Consider the following 22931-nt stretch of genomic DNA (forward strand, 5'->3'; position numbering starts at 1 on the left):
GTGCATAATTTCCTCCGCTTTCTTCCCAGAACTCCAAGCACGTTCATAACATTCCCTTTCCAACCACAATACACTGCTCATGCTCTGTACCATCATCGCTCTTTAGAACTCTGACCCTCTGCATCTCTGCCTTGTCAACCACCTCAAGATCCTCCTCATTGTTTGTTCTCATCATCCTGGTTATCTTTACTCCTCCCACACCAAAGCACACCCTGCCAACCTGAATGATAGCTCCTCCATCAGAAGTGTCCAGTGCCAAGAGAAATGTACCCAGTGAGCACCAATACTTGAGAAATCATCTGAAGTTTGCTCCTTCTCATTTCCAAAATGCAAGCTCTTTTCCTTGGATCCCCATTGAGTGGGAATCAACTCAATGTACCACCTCCTACTCAAACTCATATTTCCCAAAATGTGGGATTCTTTCATTGCTCTTTTAGAGTTTGTCTTTCAATTTACATTTATATAAGCAAGTTCCAATCCTCATGACTCTTGACTGCTCTCACTAGGGTCACAGTGGATCCTGTGCCATGCACTTAATACCGTGCAAAATGGGTGAAATGCCATGTGAAACAGTGTAGCTCTGAATCATAAAATGGCTTGTTGTCAGCCCAAAATGGATAGCATAAATACCATTGTATGCAACTGGCCCAAAACAGAAATCAAATAATAACTAAGGTTCTCAAGACAGGTGGTACAATGGCTCAGTGGTTAGCACTTCTGACGCACAGTACCAGGGACCCAGGTTTCATTCCAGCCTTAGGTGACTGTGTGAAGTGTGCATATTCTCCTGGTGTCTGCGTGGCTTTCTGCCTGGTGCACCAGTTTCCTCCCACAATCCAAAGATGTGTAGGTTAGGTGGATTGGCCATGGTAAATGAGGGATTATGAGGATAAGGCAGGGAATTCAGTCTGAGTAGGATGTTCTTCAGAGGGTCAACGGAGACTCAATGGGCTGAAGGGTCTCTTTCTGCGCCATAGCGATTCTATGATTCTCTGGTGAACAGATTGATCAAGGCACGAGAGGCAGACAACTTCTGTGGTTTTATTGGGAAATAAATTAACAAAGACAAAACTAATAAAATAAGCCAGAGTTGACACTGTTTTGATATTCAATATATACACAAAACCCCAGAACACTAGAAAGTCTAAACTGTTATATTACCAACTCAACACGTTCAACATTTAATTATGGTGCCCATCAAAACAATCCAAAGTTTTTCTCATGCACTATTGTAGATGTTATTTCAAAGGTACCAACTTCCGGTTGTCCATCCAGTCACCTAGCTCCAGTTCCAGTGTTCCTTCTGTGTTTCTGCTGTGCAGAACAGGCATGAGACCTCCCAGTGTGTGCAGGTGTCCACACAGGTATGCAATTGCAGAGCTGTAAAGTACAGAGAAGTTCCATTTACAAAGCTGAAAATTCAAACAAAATGTGCTCTTTTCTCACCCCTCTAAACTTACTTGAACGTTTGAAGGAACATAGGAGCAAGATTGGAACACTCACCTCCTTAAGTCCATGCCACTATTCAGTTTGATCATATCTGATCTGTATGCTGAAATCCATCTACCTGACTCAACAGTTCCAGAATTGTTAATCTTTCTGTAAACAGTAGCACCAACACTGAGCAAAAATCTGTTAGCACTGAAATTTTCAAATGATCTGAAACCTCAACAGCTTTTTGGAAGAGAATTCCAGATCGCTATGACCCAATGCATTACAAGTAACATTTGCATCCTACTAGAGCTAGGCAATAACCACCTCAATAAGAGAGATTCTAAACATCATTCCTGGATGTTCAATGGCAGTGACATTCCTGAATCACCCAAAAGCAAGTGAGGTTGGGAATTCTGCGGAAAGTAACTCAACTCGGAACTTCTCGAAGCTTGTCTACTATCTACGAGGCACAAGTCGGGAGTCTGTTGGAATTAACCCCACTCCCTACTTACCTGGATGAGTGCAGCTCCAGCAACACTCAAGAAGCTCTATGTGGGAATCGGAGTTCACACTAGCTGTGTATCTCAGTGAAGATCATCGCTCGTGAAATTGACACGGGGAGTTAAAACAGTGCCGACTCGCTGAATTGAAGGTGGAAGGTACAAGTCCGAGATGAGAGCACCTTCTTGGCTCCATATTATCTGAAGTCTGCATTATATGTCTTCTGCTGCATTGTACTTTAGTGTTAGTTTGTCCAGAATGTAGAGATCAAAGAGTAGAATTGGTGCGAGTGATTTGAGGGAACTATGTTTGCTATGGTGCAACTGGAATTGTTCAGAACAATTCCTGAATTCATTTGTGTGAATTTTGAATTCAGGAGCCATTCAGTCCATCATGCCTGCACCTATTCTATTATATAGTGCCAATCTCCTGGCTCCTTCCCAAACCCTTGCACATTATTTTTATTCAAATGATCATCCAATACCCTCTTGAATGCCTCAGTTAAACCTATCTCCACCACATTTTCAGGTGGTGCAATCCATATCCCAACCACTCACTGAGTGAAAACTTTTTGAAAACAAAAATTGCTGTAGACCATAGAATCCCTAGTGTGGAAACAGGGTCTTCGGCCCAACAAGTCCACACTGACCTTCAAAGCATCCTACCCAGACCTATCCCCTTATAACCCACCTAATCTACACATCCCTGAGCCACCTCACTATGGGCAATTTAGCATGGCCAAACCACCTAGCATGCACATCTTTGGACTGTGGGAGGAAACTGGAGCACCTGGAGGAAACCCTGCAGACACAGAGCGAATGTGCAAACTCCACACAGACAGTCACTTGAGGGTGGATTCGAACCCACATCCCTGGTGCTGTGAGGCAGCAGTGCTAACCACTGAGCCATCATGTCGCCAGGTCAGGCAGCATCCATGGACAGAAAGCAAGCTAATGCTTCGAGTCTAGGTGATTCTTCATCAGAGCTGACGTGAAGTGAAAACCTTTTCCTCATTTCACCCTTGCTTCTTTTGCATATCACTTTCAATCTATGTCCTCTCTCTTTTGAGGGCAGGAAAAATTTCTCCCTATCTAATCTATTCAGCCTGCTGATGATTTTGAAAACCTCTATCAGATCTCTTCTTATCCTTCTTCTCTCCAAGGAGCACAGTCCCAACTTCTTCAATCTATCCTCATAGTAAAGTTACTCATCACTGGAACAATTCTTGTATGCCACTTTAGTGCTCTCTCCAATCCATTCATATCTTTCCCATAATGCGGCATTCACAACTCCAGCTGAGATCTAACAAATGATTTGTATAAGTTCAACATGAGCTCCTTTCTCTTGCCCCTGTTAATAAAGCCAAGGATACTGTATGCTCAATTTCCTGGTCTCTCCATCTGTACTGCCACCTTCAATGATCCAAATACATATACTCCCAGGTCCCTTTGCTCTTGCACCCACTTTAAAACTGTACTCCCTATGTTACATGGTCTTTCAGTATTCTTCCAGTCAAAATGCATCACCTCATGCTCCTCTGCATTGAACCCCATCTGTTACCTATTCACATGCTCCACCACCTTGTCAATGTCCTTTGCAAGTTCCAAGCTGTTCTCCTCAGTTGACAATTCATATATCTTTACAGTAATCTGAAAGCAAAGGTGCCAAAACCCCTGGAGAACACCACTACGAACCTTCGTTCAACCTGAAAGATATCCAATAACCATTACTCTCTGTTTCCTATCACAGAATCCTATCACAGAATCTTCCCTACCACCTAAGAAAAACTGACTAGTCTGTAATTGCTGGGATTCTCCTTACAATCTTTCTGAATAAAACCATTTAGTTTGCATTGTTTCAAATATAATGGCCAGTGTCCCCACAAATTTCTACACTGCCTTCCTTCAAAATCCTTAGATGCATCTCACCTAGTCCCTGTGCCTTGTCAACTTTAAGTGCCAAAAGTGTATCCAGGACTTCCTTTTTAATTTTGAACCTTTCTAGTGACAGAGTTTCCTCTTCTGTCACCATGACCTGATCTGCATGCATGCCTTTCGTAAAGGCAGATGCAATGTATTCATATAACACCTCATCCATCCCTCCACCTCATTTGCAAACCCCTTTTTAGTCTCTGGCCCCTATTCCTCCTTCAACTAATCCTTTACTGTTTATGTGCCTATAGAAGACTTTGGGATTCCCATTTTTGTTAGCTGCTGTTTTTTTCTCATAGTTCCTCTTTGATTCGCTTATATTGTTTCACCTCCCGCAAACCTTCGGTATTCCTATTGATTCTCAATTCTATTTTCTGCATTACAGCTGTCACAAGCAAAATTTTTCTTTCTGATATTAATTTCTACTTCCTGTGTCATCCAGAAACTCTAGATTTTGGCGGCACAGTGGCTCAGTAGTTAGCACTGCTGCCTCACAGCGCCAGGAACCTGGGTTCAATTCCACCCTCGGGTGACTGTGTGGAGTTTGCACGGTCTCTCCGTGCCTGCAAAGGTTTCCTCCGGGTGCTCCGGTTTCCTCCCACGGTCCAAAGATGTGCAGGTTAGGTGGATTGGCCATGCTAAATTGGTAGTGTTCAGGGATTTGTAGATTAGGTAGGTTGTAGGGGGATGGGTCTCGGTGTGGACTTGTTGGGCCAAAGGGCCTGTTTCCACACTGTAGGGATTCTATGAATTTTGTTTGTCCTACCTTTTCCATTCAAGGAAACGTACCTCAACTGTTCCTGAACCGTCTGCTCCTTAAAGATGTCCCATTGTTCAGTTAGTGATCTACCTGCCAACCTCTTATTCCAATCAATCCTGCTCAGCTCTGTTCTTGCCCCACTGAAGACAGGTCTCTGTCAATTAATTTTCTTACTCTGGATTAAGACCATAAGACCATAAGGAATAGGACTGCAGTAGGCAGTTCTGTTCCTTGAATCTGCTCTGCCATTCAAAAGGATCATGGCTGATCCGACATTCCTCATGTGCACTTTACAGTCTTTCCTTTGACTCCCTAACTGATCAAAAATCTCTCAGCCTTAAATATACACAAGGATTGTTAACATTTATGCAAGAATGTATGTCATTTTCCAACACAATCCTGAACCATATAAAACAATGATCACTGTCTCCTTCCTTGTTGGATTGGACACATACTGCTGTATGACACTCTCCCGAACATAATCCAGGAAGACTTGCTGCTCGCTACCTCTTGCACTGGAATATCTCAGTTTATGTTTGGGTAATTGAAGTCCCCATTATAACTGCTCTATAATGTTGGCATATCTCTAATTTCACTGCAGATTTGTTCCGCTACATCCTTCCCACTCGTTGATGCCCTATAGACTACATTGAGCAATGTAATTGCACCCATTTTATTTGTAGCTCTAGCCAAGCTCTCTGTGTCCCTCGGGGCCTCTCAGACATCCTCTTTCTCCAGCACTGCAACGCCCTCCTTAACCAACACAGTGACCCGGCCTCCTTTCCTCTCTTTTCTGAAGTCGTTGTACCCAGGAATATTTAACACTAGTCCTGCCCTTTCTTGAGCCAGGTCTCTTATTACCACAACATCTGTATTTGTAACTCCGCAACATTATTTATTATACTCTGTGTATTCACATACATACATTTCCCCTGTTTGCCCTTTCTTTTGCCCTTACTCTGACTTCATTTATTACCTTAGTATTCTCTATGTTCATGCCAGCTAAGTATTTTTCAAACCCTCGTCTTCTCTTGTTTCAAACACCCCCTGCAAAGTTAGTTTAAAGCCCTCCTGATGGCACCAACAGAACACCTTGCAAGGACCTCAGTCCCAGCGCTGTCAGTGACAGTGCTTTCTGTCAAACCGAGTCTGAAAAATCAGGTAAATTGGGGACTTTTGCTTATTTCTAGAAAATCTTTTAATTTCTGTGATGACTCCGGGAATAGTGAGGTTTGATTTCCAATGCTCAACAATCTTCATAGCCTTTCTTGAATACGGGTGTAACATTTACAATTCTTCAGTCCTCTGGTACCACCTCCAAGAAAGTCAAGAAAAGTATGGCCAGTGCTTTTGCAACTTCTGTTCTCCCTTCCCCCAGTTAGTTGGGTGCATATGGTCCCAGTGCCATATGTGGGACAGTGCCATTTATGGCAGTTCTGAGGAAGGGTCACCGGACCCGAAACATTAACTCTGTTTTCTCCTTCACAGATGCTGCCAGACCTGCTGAGCTTTTCCAGCAACGTTGTTTTTGTGGCCATAAATTCATTGGTTGGTAAGTAACTGCTAATGTGAATACCTTTTTAAATTGCTTTCAGATTAAACATAAATAGGAGAAATGTTTTGCAGATTAAGCAATTAAAGACCAGTAGGATTTTTTTTTAAAAATCTAATTAAATAAAATAGACATGCAGGGCCAGGGGTCTACTGTAGCTGCATGATGTGGAAGCTGGTGGACCCCAGTGTAGTTCTCAGTGACCAAATCTGTAGCAAGTGTTGTTCCTTGAGGAACTCCAGCTCAAAGTTGACGAGCTGAAGTCCGAGCTTCAAACACTGCACTACATCATGAAGGGGAAAAAGAGTTACCTGGGTGCTGTGTTTCCTGTGAGGCCGTCATATCCCTTAGATTAATTAATTAATACCTCAAATTCGGTCAGTGGTCAGGGACAGGAGGGTGTGACTACAAGAGAGGAAGGGAGGGGGATCCAGAAGGTAGTGCCGAAGGTGCCTCAGCCCTTGTCCTTTTCCAACAGGTTTGGGATTGTGCTCCCTGTCTGGATGAAGTTGGGGCTATAGAAAGGATGAGCAAAATGACCATAGCACTATGCTACAGCCATTCAAGTGGGAGGAGAAAATAGAAATGTAGTTACATTTGGGGACATATTAGTTGGGATCATAGACACCTGTTCTGTGGCCAGGATCAAGAGTCCTGAAGGTTGTGTTGTCTATCTGGTACTCAGGTTCAAGATATCTCATAAGGGCTCCCACTTGGAGTGGGAGGGAAAACATCCAGTTGTTATGGTCTATGTAAGTACCAGCGATGATGGTAGAATGAGGAAAAAAGGTCTTGCTGTGGAAATATAAGCAACTAGGGGCTAAATTAGAAAGAGGAACCAAAAAGGTAACAATCTCCACATTGCTACCTGAGCTATAATATCAACAAGATTAGAGAGATAAATGTGTGGCTCAAAGATTGGTGTGGGAGAAACGGGTTCAAATTCGTGGGACATTAGCACCAGTACTGGAGAAGGACGGAGCTGTTCCAATGGATGGGCTCCACCTGAACTGTGCTGAGACCATAATCCCTGCGAATTGCAAAACTACGACTGTGGATAAGGCTCTAAACTACATAGTGGAGGTGTGGATTCATTTGCATGGAAAATTAGAAAATCAAAGGTAAAGGACAAGGTAGGAATGCAGGTTAGTGATAAGGCTGATTGTTACCAGAAACTAAAAGGAAGGGATTGAATGAGTGAACGTCGTACTGCACCAAGGATACAAAGAAGTGTAGGGAAATTTGATAACAGAACAAACTTAAAGGCTTTGTATCTGAATGCATGAAGCAAATGGAATTTTGGCATTTATTACTAAAGGAATAGATTATAAAAGTAGGGAAGTGCTGCTACAACTGTACAGGGCTGCACCTGGAACATTGCGTACAATTTTGGCTCCCTTATACGAGGATGGATATAGTTGTACTGGAGGCAGATTGATTCCAGAGTTGAGGGGTTTGTCTTAGGAAGAGAGGTTGAGCTGTTTAGGCCTACTTACTCTGTAATTTAGAAGACTCAGGGGAGATCTAATTGAGATATATAAGGTGCTAAAGGGGACTGAGAAAGTATACATGGAAAGGATGTTTCCTCATGTAGGGCAATCTAGAACAAGGTCATAATTTTTGGATAAGGGGCAGCAGATTGAAAACAGAGATGAGGAGAAATTACTTCTCTCAAAGAGTCATGAATTAGAGGAATTCAATGGGATGTTGAATAAATTTAAAGGAGGATAAAGACAGATTTTTAATCAATAATGGGTTGAAGAGTTACAGACGGCAGGCAGGAAAGTGGAGTTGAGGCTGAGACAAGATCAGTCTATTAACTAGTGGAGCAGGATTGAGGGACTGAATGTTCTACACTCAAAAGGGATACAAGTTTAGACTTTACAACCTGTCTATTTTCAGTCAATTTGCAAATTCTGAAAACTGAAAATGAAAGCAGACAGCACTGGAAACATAATAGGCTTGTCAACATCATAAGAGAGGAGAACAGGACCCTGCCATCAAAATGCTAACACAATTATTCCTCTATCTAAAATGATGCTACATCTAATGGGCTTGTCCAGTGATTTCACTTAGGTAGGATGCTCTTTGGAGGATTGGTGTGGATTCGATGGGCCAAAGGCCTGCTTCTACACAGTAGGGATTCTATGATTCTATGAAGTAGGTGAAACATTTTTTTTTGAAACAGCCAACAGCAAACTGTCTTTCTCTCCCTCTGGGCTCCAGCTCTACCTATCGCCTATTCCTCTACTGATTATTCCTTATCCCCCAACACCGTTCCCTGTCTTCAGCATGGATATCATCTTTTCCTAGCTGCTATGAGTTCTGAAGAAGGGTCACTGGACTGGAAACGTTAAATATTTTTTCTCCACAAATGCTGTCCCCAGCAATTTCTGTTTGAAACTGATTATCTTGGTGGTTCAATTGGGATTTTACACATTTTGTGATGGCTTGTGGAACACTGGGACTGAATTACCAGCATGTTCTTCCAGTTACATTGTGACACATGGATAATAATCATGTGGGGACAGAGGGGTAAAGGCAAAGATCGTGGCTCCTATGGAACTGCACTGCAGTAAAGTCTGTCAAAAGCCAAGTTTGGTTCTCACACTTATGAAGACATAAGGTAAATATGCAACAAGACAAAGTATTTAGCAGAATAAGACTGGTCCTTCCAGTCAATGAAAGAGCTCAGTGATCCCCACAGACACTACACTATTGTTTTACATGACGATCTCTATGCTGCAGCATGAACTACTGCATTCCACAAGTGCACTGTAGTTAGGAATGGGAGCTACTTTGACTTCCTTTGACTAAATGAACGTAATATGCTTGCACTAGATAATTCATATTTCATGTGCTGCGGCTCTGCGATTAGTCCATGAAAAATGCAGAACAGAAACTGGTCATTCAGCCCAACAACTCTGGGCTGGTGTTCATGATCAATACAAGCCTCCTCCCATCCTGCTATATATAACACAGTCAACAAAACCACCTATGTCCATGGGGGTGTCATGAAGAACTGTTCTCCTCTTTTGAAATCATCTTTAACATGTTAGTATGGCTTTCTGAATTGGCTCTGTTGGTTGAGAAAGAAACTTGTTCTGACTGAGAATCAAAAGCCCACATGATGCATTTTGATAAAAACCGAAACAACTGCGGATGCTGTAAATCAGGAACAAAAACAAAGTTGCTGGAAAAGCTCAGCAGGTCTGGCAGCATCTGTGAAGGAAAAAACAGAGTTAACGTTTCCGGTCCAGTGACCCTTCCTCAGAACTGATAGTGGCTGGGGAAACGTCAGTTTATATGCAGAAAATAGGGAGGTGGGTGGGGTGGGGAGTAAACGATAGGATAGTGCCCAAAGAGAGAGAAAGACAGTTGGACAGACAAAGGAGTTGCTAACGACCAGCTGGGAGAGTGAATAGTTGTTAATGGGGACTTTCAGTGACTAACAGCAGGAGGTGTGTAATGGCAGGCTATGTGGTAACAAGGCCTAGTGTGTGGGGTATGGGGCTGGGACAATGGAGAGTTTAGGCCCTAAAATTATTGAACTTAGTATTGAGTCCGGAAGGCTGTAGGGTCCCCAAGCGGAAAATGAGGTGTTGTTCCTCCAGCTTGCATTGGGCTTCGCTGGAACACTGCAGCAAGCCAGAGACAGAGATGTTGGCCAGGGAGCAGGGTGGTGTGTTAAAGTGGCAGGCAAAAGGTAGTTCAGGATCTTTTTTGCGAGCAGAACGAAGATGTTCTGCAAAGCGGTTGCCAAGTCTATGCTTCGTTTCCCCAAAATAGAGGAGACCACAATGTGAGCAGCGAATGCAGTAGACCAGATTCTGTGAAGTGCAGGTGAAGTGTTGCTTCACCTGGAAGGCATGTTTGGGCCTTTGGATACCGGGAGGAAGGAGGTAAATGAGCAGGTGTTGCACCTTCGCTGGTTACAGGGGAAGGTGCCGTAGGGCTGTGGGGAGGTGTTGGGGGTGAAGGAAGTGTGGACCAGGGTGTCCCGGAGGGAACGGTCCCTGCGGAAGGCGGAAAAGGGAGGGGAGGGGAGGGAGAGGAATATGTACCTGGTGGTGGCATCTTGCTGGAGGTGGCGGAAATGGCGTCTGATGATCTTCTGGATGTGGATGCTGGTGGGATGGTAGGTGAGGATAAGGGGAACCCTATCGCTGTTGCGGGTGGGAAGAGAACGGGGGAGGGTGGAAGTGCGGGAGATGGGTCGGACCTGATTGAGGTCCCTGTCGACAACGGAGGTGGAGAATCCTCGGTTGAGGAAGAAAGTGGACATTTCGGAGGCTCCCTTGTCGAAGTTGGCCTCATCTGAACATATGCAACGGAGAAACTGAGAGAATGGGATGGAGTTTTTACAGGAAGCAGGGTGTGAGGATGTATAGTCCAGATAGCTGTGGGAGTCAGTGGGTTTGTAGTGGATATTAGTGACCAGTCTATCCCCATAAATGGAAACAGAAATGTTGAGGAAGGGAAGGGAGGAGTCAGAGATAGACCAGGTGAACGTGATGGCATGGTGGAAATTGGAGGCGAAATTGATGAAGTTTTCCAATTCCAGATGAAAGAGGGAAGCAGCACCGACGATATCATCGATGTATCAGAGAAAGAGTTGTGGGTGGGGGCCGGAAGAGGACTGGAACAAGGAATGTTTCACGTACCCTATGAAGAGACAGGCATAACTAGGGCCCATGCGGTACCCATGGCAACCCCTCTTACCTGAAGAAAATGACAGGAGTTGAAAGAGGATGAGGACAAGCTCAGCAAGCAGAGGAGGGTGGTGGTGAGTGGGGATGGGTCAGGTCTTTGCTCCAGGAAGAAGCGGACAGCCCTAAGACCCTCCTGGTGGGGAATGCATTTATATTTGGTTAGCCTTGGGGTCCTGCAAGCATTTAAAAGCACAGTCCCCTGACCAAAATGCCTTAAAATAGAAAGCCATAAACTTTATGCAGAGGTTTGGGGCTAACTGCACAACTCATTCAAGGTGCTCGCATAAGAACAATGGGCTGAATGGCCACATTTTGATTCTATCATTCTGCTTGTTCTTGCCTTCAGACAGTTATTTTCCCTTTTAATGCTCTTCATGAACATGGTGACCTGCGTTACAACACAGTCCCTCACCTTTTCCTCTCATCCATATCTGAGACCTCTTTCTGGTTCACTGTTCATTCACTCCTCCTAAAAGTGAGGCATTATGTTTTCATTAATTAACCCAATCAGGAAAGGACAAAGATTTGTTTATCTTTCAGTTTGAGGTCCACAAAGAATTTCAAAAGCACTGTGAGCAAATTGGGGGTTGAGCAGCGTGCCACAAGGAGGTGCAGCCACAATAGACACCTCAAGCAAAATCCCACTCTATTGGAAACAAGGAAAAGTGAATTTGACTGTGTCCATGGATGGAGGAATAATCCTCTTCTCACGTTATTGTCACTTACATTTAAATAAGGTCAAGTCATCATGGTCCTATCAGACCGTAGGGCTGCTCTCTCATTACAGAAAAACAACTGGGGGTGGTTTAACCTGAGGGTCATCACACCTCAGGTGAGGGGAGAGGTTGAGAAGGAGAGTCCTCCATGGTAACCTCAGTCAGAGCAGGAACTGAATCTGTGCTGTCCGTGCTATTGGCATCCCTGTGTCTCACAAACCAATCATTCAGCCACCTGAGCTAACTAACTCCCTTATTTAAAGAAATGAACATGAATCACTGGACTGTGCAAGAGATTGATCAGTGTCTTGAGTTTCTTTTTATTCATTTGTGGAATTTAGGCCAGCATTATTGCTCATCCCTAGTTGCCCTTGAGGAAGTGGTGGTGAGCAGCCTTCTTGAACTGTTTCAGTCCACATGCTGCAGGTTGACCCACAATGCTGTTAGATGGGGATTTTCAGGATAGTGACCCAGCAACACTGAAGGAAAAGCAATATATTTCCAAGTCAGGATAATGAGTGGCTTGAAGAGGAACTTGAACGTGGTGGTGTGCCCATTGTCTGTTGCCCTTGCCCTGCACACTGAGATATCGGGATCTAAGGATCTCTGGTGAATTTCTTTAGTGTAGGTAGTACACACTGCTATCACTGAGAGTCGGTGGTGGAGGGAGTGGATATTTCTGGATGTGATGCCAATTAAGCAGGCTGCTTTGTCCTGGATGGTGTCAAGCTTCCTGAGTTTTGTTGGGAAATATACTCATCATTCCTGACTTGTTCTTGGAGATGGTGAACAGGCTTTGAAGAGTCAGGAGGAGAGTTACTCACTGCAGTATTCCTTGTGTCTGATCTGCTGTTGTAGGCATAATAGTTATATGTTGAGTCCAGTTCAGTTTCTGGTCAATGGTAACCTCCAGGAGTGTTGTGATAGTGATCGTATCACCATTGATTGTGAAGGATGGGTGGTTTGATTGTCTCATATTGGAGATGGTTACTGACCGGCAGTTGTGTGGTGTGAATGTTGCTTGCCACTTGTCAGCCTAAGCCTGGATATTGTCCAGATCTTGCTGTATTTGAACAGGGACTGCTTCAGTATCTCATGAGTGGCAAATGGTGCTGAACATTGTGCAGTCATTTAACGAACATCCCCACTTCTGACCTTATGATGGAGTGCAGGTCATTGACAAAGCAGCTGAAGATGGGCCTAGGATACTATCCTGAAGAACTCCTGCAGAGATGTCCGGTGCTGAGATGACTGACCACAATCATCTTACTGTATGTCAGGTATGCCTCCAATCAGCAGACAGTTTTCTACCTGACTCACACTGGTTGCAGTTTTGTTAAGGCTCATTAATGCAGGCTTTAATGTCTTGACAGCTAACTACACCTAGGCTGTCACCTAACTCACCTGGTTGATCCATTTTTCTCTCTGGGCATGTCAATAAGCCTGTTGGGTTTCTAATGCCATCTGCTTTTTCACAGTATCACAGAATTGTTATAGCGCAGAAGGTGGTCATTTGACCCATCATGCATGCACTGGCTTTTCAAATGAGCATCATAACAGTGTCAAACTCCTGCTTGATCCCCAGATCTTTGCACATTATTTGTATAAAAATAATCATCTACTACCTTCTTGAATGTCTCAATTGAACCTGCCTCCACCACATTTCTAGGCAGTGCAATTCACATCCCAAACACTCATTGAATGAAAATTTTTCATAATTTCACCCTTGCTTCTTTTGCATGTCATTTTAAATCTATGCCCTCTTGTTCTTTTTACAAACAGGAACAGCTTCTCCCTATCTACTCTATCAGCTCACTCATGATTTTGAAAACATCTCTCAGAACTCCTCTTAGCTGCCTTCTTGAAAGGTGAACAGTCCCAACTTCTTCAATCTGTTTTCTTAACTGAAGTCCCTCATGCCTGGAATCATTCTTGTAAAACGCTTCTACACATTCATATCTTTCCCATAATGTGGTATCTACAACTGTACAGCTGAGGTCTAATAGGTGTCTTACATAGGTTCAGCATCACTTCCTTGCTCTTGTACTCTATGCCCGAATAAGCAAAGTACACTGTATGCTTTATTTACTGCCACATTCTGCTCCTGCATCCCCTTCAGAATTGTATCCCTATTTTATATTGTCTTTCAACATTCTTCCAACCAAAGTGTAACACCTCACACTTCTTTGCATTGAACCACCTATCTATCTGCTTACTCCACCAACTTGTTCTTTTGGAGTCCTCATCGTTTGTAATCCTTCCAAGTGTTGTGTCATCTACAAACTTTTAAAGTGTCCCCTGCACACTGAGATCCATATCATTAATATATAACAGGAAACGCAAGGGTTCAAATAACAACATCTGAGGAACTGCATGAAACCCTCCTCCAGCCTGAAAAATCTCCACTGACCATTTTTGTTTCAGATTCCAAATTCACTAAAAATATGACAGGCAGTACAGATTGAGCTTTTATCTGCTTTAATGTAGAAGAAATGGCACTCAAATTGGAGTGTGTAGGGAGTTAAAGGATTTGATCGAGTAGATGGAAAGAAATTATTATCTCTGGTGGAAGAAGTCAGCCTAACCTGCCATCGGTGGAAGTAGACCATTCAGAGTGTCACTGCTTCACACAAAGATTGGCAATAATCTGGAACTTTCTTCCCAGAAACTTGCAAGCATTGGGTCAATTAAATATTTCAAATCAAGTGTGATTGTTTTTGTTTTTAGAAACCAAGTGTGCATTCCCAACACACAGCACTGTTAAAGTTGGCTGCCAGGCCCTATATGGAGGGACCCAGTTGATGTCTATCGCCCACACTACAATCTCAGTGCCAGTGTACCGCATGAGATCCATGTTCTAATGACATCACGCACAATCAAGAATGAGCTAAATTAATGATCACCATCAAACAGGAAACTTGGGGACGTAAATACCAAATAAATTGGCCTCACATATAGATTGATGTCTCACAGACACAAAATAACCTGCATGCAAACACCACAATCACTCATCCCCACCCACCATCGCCAAGGCCCACTAGTACCCAATCACAGTAAGGCCCTCTGCTGTTCTCATGTTCCCATATCAGCCTTGTTGTTTAAAAAGTAAAGAAAATCTCTCACCTCATGAGTTGCTGCATACCAGGAGAGGCGGAAATGATAGTGGAGGTGGTGTAATGGCCAAGCCAAATGGTTTGATTGCTGTTGACTGTTTCAGATGCTAGTTTTGACAATTCACACATTTTATTCTGCAAAGTATTGGACAGATTTAGTATAGTTTGCTGTAATTTGTTACCTCCTACCCACTCTCTGATCTTGCAGCCAGCCTTCAGCTCCACTGTCCAGCAGCTGTCTTCTAACCTCACCTGACTCCACCCTAGATACAGCAGATTGCATTCCGGAAGGAATGCTGCTGTGTTTAATTAAGATAGCTGCACTCTTTGCACACTCTGTCCATTGGAGTAATTTATGCTGTTGGTACCTACGCACCTAAAGGAAAACAACTTGCATTTGTTTTGGACATCTTCATTGACTTTACACTGATTCGCTGCTTTGGCAGTGTCACTGCTGTAAATTAAGGAAAGGCGGTAGGTACTATGCATACATAGCTTGACAAACATCAACGAGATCAACGACCAGATAAACTGTCTTTTAAATGCTTGAGTGATAAATACTGGCTAGGATAAAAGACATGTAGGTAGCATTTCCAACAACAGGAACCTGACTGGATGGCAAAGACCCTACTTCAGGTACAGTAATGTATTAGTTCTGTTGCTGTACAGTTTATAGGACACTGGTGCAAATTTAACTCTGGCAATTTGCTCATTAGTTGCTCATTAGGTTAGCCTTCACATGATAATTTAGAAGAAAGTTCTAATTCTCTATAATGCAAATAATTATCTTCCTACCTGCTGCAAGACACCAAAGAAATTGAGTGGTCTTTTGGGACCAGGACTCAAGGTGGCGTCAACACAGATGAAAGAGTAATTTCCAAAGTGAGTCTGATGTAGATAATGGAAGGATCCATCCTGACGATGGGCAGAATATTTCCTGTAAAATTATCAACGCCAGTTCAAAATCACAAGCTTTTATTAAGTTTCAATCAAACAGTTTCTTTTAAAATCCCCACTGTAACAGTTATGCTGCCCCAGTTATGCCTGTCTCTTTGTGGGGTACATGGAACATTTGCTGTTCCGGTCCTATTCTGGATCCCACCCACAACTCTTTCTCTGATATATCGATGACATAATCGGTAGTGCTTCCTTCTCTCGTCCGGAATTGGAAAAGTTCATTGATCTCACTTCCAATTTCCACCCTGGCCTCACTTTCACCTGGTCTCTCTCTGACTCCTTCCTTCCTTTTCTCGACATCTGTTTCCATTTCTGGGGATAGACTGGCTACTAAGATCCACCATAAACCCTCCAACTCCCACAGTTACCTGGGCTATGCATCCTTGCACCCTGCCTTCTGTAAAAACTCCATTCCATTCTCTCAGTTCTTCTGTCTCCAGCATATATGTTCAACTTAGACAAGGGAGCCTCCGAAATATCCACCTTCTTCCTCAACCGAGGATTCCCCAGTACCATTGTTGACAAGGTCCTCCGATCCATCTCCTGCACTTCCGCCCTCATCATTCTTCTCTCCTTGTCCTTACCAGTATCCACATCCAAACGATCAGCAGACGCCATTTCCACTACCACCTGACACACATTCCCCTCCCCTCCCTTGTCTGCCTTCCACAGGGACCATTCCCTACAGAACACTTTGGTCCACTCTTTCTTCACTCCCAACACACCCCACAGATCCACGGCACCATCCCCTGCAACTGCAAGAAGTGTAACACCTACCCATTTACCTCCTCCCTCCCCAGCATCCAAGGGCCCAAACATACCTTCCAGGTGAAGCAGAACTTCACACAACCTAATCTACTCCATTTGCCGCTCACAGTGTGGTCTCCTCTACACTGGAGAATTGAATCATAGACTGGGTGACCACTTCGCAGAACATCTATGTCCTGCCTGCAAACAAAGAGCTTCCAGTTGCCTGCCACTTTAACACACTACCTTGTTCCTTGGCCAACATCCCTCATTTTCCACTTGGGGACCCTGCAGCCCTCCGGTCTCAATATCAAGTTCAATAATTTTAGGGCCTGAACTCTCCCATCTCCTATCTCCCTACTCCACACACCCAACTTTGTTATGACATAGTCTGCCATTACACACTACCTATTGTTAGTCACTAACAGTCCCCATTAACAGCTATTCACCCACCTAACCAGGTCATAATCAACTCCTTTGTCTACCCAACTGCTCTTCTCTCTCTCTGAGTTCTATCCCCAACAATCATTTACTCCTTACCCTGTCCCCCCACCCATCTTCTGCACATAAAGCAACATTTTCCTAGCTACCGTCAGTTCTGAGGAAGGTCACTGGACCCGGAACATTAACTCTAATTTTTCTTCACAGATACTGCCAGACATGCTGAGCTTTTCCAGCAACTTCTGCTTTTACTCAAAAAAAGTTAATGGAATCAACATACAAAGACGTGACAGAAAAACATCTAGAGATAGTTTTTCAATCTCGTAGCCGGTGATGTTTCCTCTGAGCTGCACAGCTTCAAAGCAATGCCAAAGCTTCCATACAGACTGCACACAACTGGCCCCTTTTAGTGAAAAAAACATGCACAGCCACACAAAACATTTAGAGGGCTGCACACTTAAATAAATTGCCTACAATACAAAAAAGAAGTTTGTTGGTAATCAGCATTGATTTGAACAACCTTGCTGAATTCTTTAAAAAAAAACAAACAAGTGTTATATATCTACATAGTCTTTGAGAGAGTACAAACATTTTTTTACTCCTTCATGGGATGTGGATGTTGTTAGCTGAGTGAGCATTTTTTGCCTATCCCTAATTGCCCGGGCAACTGGGGTGGTGAGCCACCTATTTGAACCACTATCTCACCTGGGCTGCACAGAAGCTTGGAGAGGGAGGGGAAAGATACGTAGGTAACAACGACAAGAGGTAGAAACAGGAAAATGTTTCAGCTGAGCAGCGAGGGGCTAAATTAAAAAGCAGAACCCAAAAGTTAATAATCTCCAGATTACTACCTGAGTCACGAACAAATTGGCACAGTCTCACCAAGAATAGAGGTAAACGCTTGGCTCAAAGATTGGTGTGGGAGAAAAGGGTTTGAATTCATGGGACATTAGCACCAGTACTGGGGAAAGGAGGATGCAATGGGCTCCACCTGAATCATACTAGGACCAGAGTCCCGGCAAATCACATAATTGAGGCTGTGCAAAAGGCTCTAAACTAATGGTTTGGGGGAGGGGGGGTGTCTGTTCCACAGAAAATTATGGAAAAAGTTAAGCAGAAGGGGCGTGCAGGGATCAGCCAATAGGATAGAGAGTGTCGAAGGGCTCAGGAATCTAACTTCAGTCACAATAGGTAAGGGAATAATTATGAAAAGGTGGGGGGCAGGGAAGCTGGTGATCAACACAGGACTGAGCATGTTATAATTAAATTCATGCAATATACATAACAAGGTAAATGAGCTTGTTGCATAGATTGAAATTGGCAGGTACAATGTTGTGAGTATCACAGAGACGAAACTGCAAGGGGATCAAGGCAAGCTGAATATCCAAGGATATAGTTAAAGGACATGCAGATAGGTGGGGCGGGGGCAGGGGGTTGCCTTGTTAGTAAGAAATGAAGTTAAATCAATAACAAGCAGTGATATAGTGTTAGAAGGCATAGAATCTGTATGGGTAGAATTGAGGAGCCACAAAGGAAAAAAGACCCTGATGGCAGTTGTGTATAGGCCTCTAAGCAGTAGTTAGGAGGTGGGGAAGAAAATACATCAAGAGATAGAAAAGGCATATAAGAAAGGCACTATTACAATAATCATGGGGGACTTCAAGATGCAGCTGGATGAGAAAATCAGGTTGGTAGCAGATTGCAAGAAGAGGAATTTGTGGAATGTCTAAGAGATAGATTTTTGGAGCAGCTTGTGGTCGAGCCCACTACAGAACAGGCAGTTCTGGATTTGGTGATGTGTGATGAAACAGACTTGATTAGGGAGCTTAAGGTGAAGGAACCCCTAGGGACCAGTGACCATAATATGATAGCATTCACCCTGTAGTTTGACAAAGAGAGACTGGCATCAGATGTAACGATATTACAAGTACGCGAAGACATTAGGGAGAAGCTGGCCAGAGTTGACTGGAAGGGAAGACAGAGGAGCAGCAATGGCAGGAGTTTCTGGGGATAATTCAGGAGGTACAGCAGAAATTCATCCCAAGGAAGACGCAACCATGGCTGACAAGGGAAGTCAGGACAGCATAAAAGCAAAAGAAAAAGCACAGTATGTGGTGAAGATTGGTGGAAAGTGGGAGGATAGGGATGTCTTTAAAAACCAGCAGAGGAAACTGAAAAAGTGAGGGAAGAAGATGAAATATGACAGTAATCTAGCTAATAATATAATAGAAGTTTGCACAAGATTTTTTTAAGATATCTAAAAGGTAAGAGAGAGGCAAGAGTGGATATTGGACCACTGGAGGATAAGGCTGGAGAAGTATAATGGGGACAAAAGAAATGGCAGAGGAACTGAATAAGTACTTTGCATCTGTTTCCACATTAGAAGATACCAGCAGCATACCAGAGCTCCAAGAGAGTCAGGGGGCAAAGGTGAGTGTAGTGGCCATCACTAAGGAGAAGATGCTGGAGAAACTGAAAGGTCTGGAGGTGGATAAATCATCCAGACCAGATGGACTACATCCCAGAGTTCTGAAGGAGATAACTGAGGTAATCATGCAGGCATTGGTGGTGATCTTTCAGGATTCACTGGAGTCAGGGAGGATACCAGAACTGGAAAATGATTAATGTATCATCTCTGTTTAGGAAGGGAGTGAGGCAGAAGACAGGAAATTATAAACTGGTTAGACTGACCTCACTCAGTGGTAGGATTTTAGAGTTCATTACTAGGGATGAGACTGCAGAATACTTGGAAGATTAAGTCACAAGGTAAATTGAGTACCAAATTAGCTTGGCCATAGAAGACAGAGGGTAGTTGTGGACGGAGAACTGTGATCAGTGCTGGGACCCCTGTTGATTTTTATGAAAGTGGCTGTGGTCTAATTAGTAAGTTTGCAGATGACATGAACATAGCAGAGGTGTGGATAGTGAGGAAGGATATCAAAGGATGCAGCAAGATATAGATCAGCTGGAAAGTTGGGCCGAGAAATGTTAGATGGGAGTTTAATCTGTACAAATGTGAGGGGATGCATTTTGGGAGGTCAAAGGCAAAAGGAAAGTATACTGTAAATGTAAATACCCTCAGTAGCATTGATATATAGAGGAATCTTGGGGTCCAAGTCCATAGTTTCCTTAAAGTGACAACAAGTGGATAAGGTGTTAAAGAAGGCATTTGGCATACATGGCATCGGTCAGGGCATGGAGTATAAAATTTGGCATGTTACGTTGCAACTGTATAAGATTGTGGTCAGGCCACATTTGGAGTACTGTATGCAGTTCTGGTCGTTGCACTATAGGAAGGATGTGGAGGCTACAGAGTGTAGAAGAGGTTCACCAGGATATTGCCTGGATTGGAGTGTATCAGCTATAAGAAGAGGTTGGACAAACTTGGATTGTTTTGCTAGAAAGTTGGAGGCTGAGGGTTGACCTGATAGAAGGATATAAAATTGAGAAGCATGGATGGGGTGGGTAGTCAAAGTCTCTTTCCCAGGACGGAAATGTCAAATACTAGCGGACATAAGTTTAAGGTGAAAGGGAGAAAGTTTAAAGGAGATGTCACAGATTAGGCAGCATGGTGGTTCAGTGGTTAGTACTGCTGCCTCACAGCACCAGGTTCAATTCCACTCTTGGGTGACTATCTGTGTGGAGTTTGCACATTTTCCTCAAGTCTGTGTGGGTTTTCTCCTACAGTCAAAGATGTGCAGGTTAGGTGGACTGGCCATGGGAAATGCAGCGTTGCAGGGATCGGGTGGCGGGGGTGACTATGCTCTTCGGAGGGTTGGTGTGGACTCTATAGGCCGAATGGCTTACTTCTACACTGCAGGGAATATGAGATTCTAAGTGCATGGTAAAATACGGCCGAGTCATCATGGCTTCATCAAGTGCGGATCATTCCTGACAAATCTGTTGGAATTCTTTGCGAAGGTTACAAGCAAGTTAGACAAAAGAAAGCCAGTGGACGTGATCTATCTGGATTTCCAGAAGACCACAACAGCTGCTAAATGCGGTCTAATCAGAGCCTTCTATAGCCTCAGCAGTACATCTCTGCTCTTGTATTCTAGCCCTCTTGTAATGAATGCTAACGTAAATACGATAAGAACCCCTGACGATTGTGGCAAGGTATTGGCACAGATAGAGGACTGGCTGGCTGACAGTGGGGATAAAGGGGTTTTTCAAGATGGCAGTTGGTGACTAGTGGAATTCCACAGGAGTCAGTGTTGGGACCACAACTATTGACCTTATCTTTTAAGGTTTTGGACGATGGAACTGAAGGCATTGTTGCTAAGTTTGCAGATGACACAAAGGTAGGTGGAGGGCCACATATTGTTGAGGAAGTGGGGAGGCTGCAGAAGTACTGGGACAGCCTAGGAGAGTAGGCAAAGAAATAGCAGGTGGAATGTATCGTGGGAAAGTGTGAGATTATGCACTTTGGTAGGAAGAACAGAGGCGCAGACTATTTTCTAAACAGGAAAAGGCTTTAGAAATCTGAAGCTTAAAGGGACTTGGAAGCCCTAGTTCAGGATTCTCTTGACGTTAACATGCAGTTTCAGTTGGCAGTTGGAAAGGCCATATTAGCATTCATTACAAGAGGGCTAGAATACAAGAGCAGAGATATACTGCTGAGGCTATAGCAGGCTCTGGTCAGACCACATTTGGAACATCGAGGGTAGTTTTGGGTCCCATATCTAAAGATGGATGTGCTGGCCTCAGAGAGGATCTAGGGGCGGTTTACAAGAATGATCCTGGCGATGAAGGGCTTATCATATGAGGAGCAGTTGAGGATTTTGGGGCTGTACTTGATAAGAGTTTAGAAGGATGAATGGGTATCTCATTGAAACTTACAGAATACTGAGAGGCCTGATTAGAGTGGACGTGGAGAAGAGTAGGGGAGTCTAGGAACCAACGGTACAGCGTCAAAGTAAAGGGACGACCCTTCAGAACTGATATAAGGAGGAATTTCTTCAGCTAGAGGGTGGTGAATATGTGGAACTCATTACCGCAGAAGGCTGTGGAGGCCAAGTCATGGAGTGTATTTAAGACAGCGATAGATATATTCTTGATTGGTCAGAAGATGAAGGGTTATGGGGAGAAGCAGAAGAATGGAGTTGATCAAATGGCAGAGCAGACATGATGGGCCAAATGACCTCATTCGCCTCCTATATTTTGTGGTCTTATGGTCTAATTGGTACCAAGCTGGTCACAAAATGGAAAGCAGAAGGTAGGGTGCTTGAATGGCTACTCAATAGTAGGAAAGGATAGGAAGTGATGTTCTACAAGGAATACCTTTGGGGCCATCGTGGTTCACCATTTTCAGAAACAATTTATACTAGGATTTGGAATTTAAATTCAAAACATGCAGAGCATACCAAATTGGGGTGGTACAGTTAATACTGAGGAAGACTGTGACAAGATACAAGAATAAACTTACGGAATGGTTGTGTAATTGGTAAATGCAGGTCAATTAAGTATGAACTAATGTGCTTTGGTAGAAAGATTACGGAGACCAGACACAGTTCTTGGAAAGAGGAGCAGAGAGATCTTCAGTTACAGATACACGAAATCAAAAACAGCAATGCAGATTAATAAGGTCATCAAAAAAGCAAGCAAAGCACTTGCGTTACATTCTAGAAGGATATAATTGGAAAGTTACATTAAATTTGTATAGAACCTTGATAAGATCAGATTTGGAGCAGTTCTGCACTCCATATTACATTAGGAATTTACAAATATTTACAAATACAAAAAGTTACTTGAATGATATAAGAATTGAGCAGTAATACCTGTCAGAAAATATTGAACAGGCTAGAGATCTGACCGAAGCGTGCTCTGATAACAGATTTTAAGATCGAGAATTGGTTTTATCAGGTAGCAACATAGCAAACAGGTTTCTCCTTCTGGAGGGGACCAGAACTAAATATAAAATGGTCATAGTGGCCCAGACCTTCCAATTGAATTAGCAGCAAACAGCACTGCTGTTACGCATCAGGACCCAGAGAAGTCCCAACATGCATGTGTGCAGTATGTAGGTGCAAAATTTAAACTTGCAATGGGCAGACACATACTGGCCAGA

At 43.5% G+C, this 22931-nt stretch overlaps 1 protein-coding gene across 1 annotated transcript in view; it reads right to left on the minus strand.

Annotated features, from left to right (window-relative positions):
• tmem62 (transmembrane protein 62) overlaps nt 1-22931 on the minus strand; it is a 50939-nt gene that overhangs the window by 23916 nt on the left and 4092 nt on the right. Inside the window, exons 2-4 of the mRNA XM_048599638.1 lie at nt 15515-15656; nt 14730-14854; nt 1258-1380 (exon numbers count right to left, since the gene is read on the minus strand). Coding sequence (XP_048455595.1) covers nt 1258-1380; nt 14730-14848 — 242 coding nt within the window. The 5' untranslated portion in view covers nt 14849-14854; nt 15515-15656. The remainder of the gene's footprint in view (nt 1-1257; nt 1381-14729; nt 14855-15514; nt 15657-22931) is intronic.

Source organism: Rhincodon typus, chromosome 8 (assembly GCF_021869965.1).
Source record: "Rhincodon typus isolate 14 chromosome 8, sRhiTyp1.1, whole genome shotgun sequence".
NCBI classification, from domain to species: Eukaryota; Metazoa; Chordata; class Chondrichthyes; order Orectolobiformes; family Rhincodontidae; genus Rhincodon; species Rhincodon typus.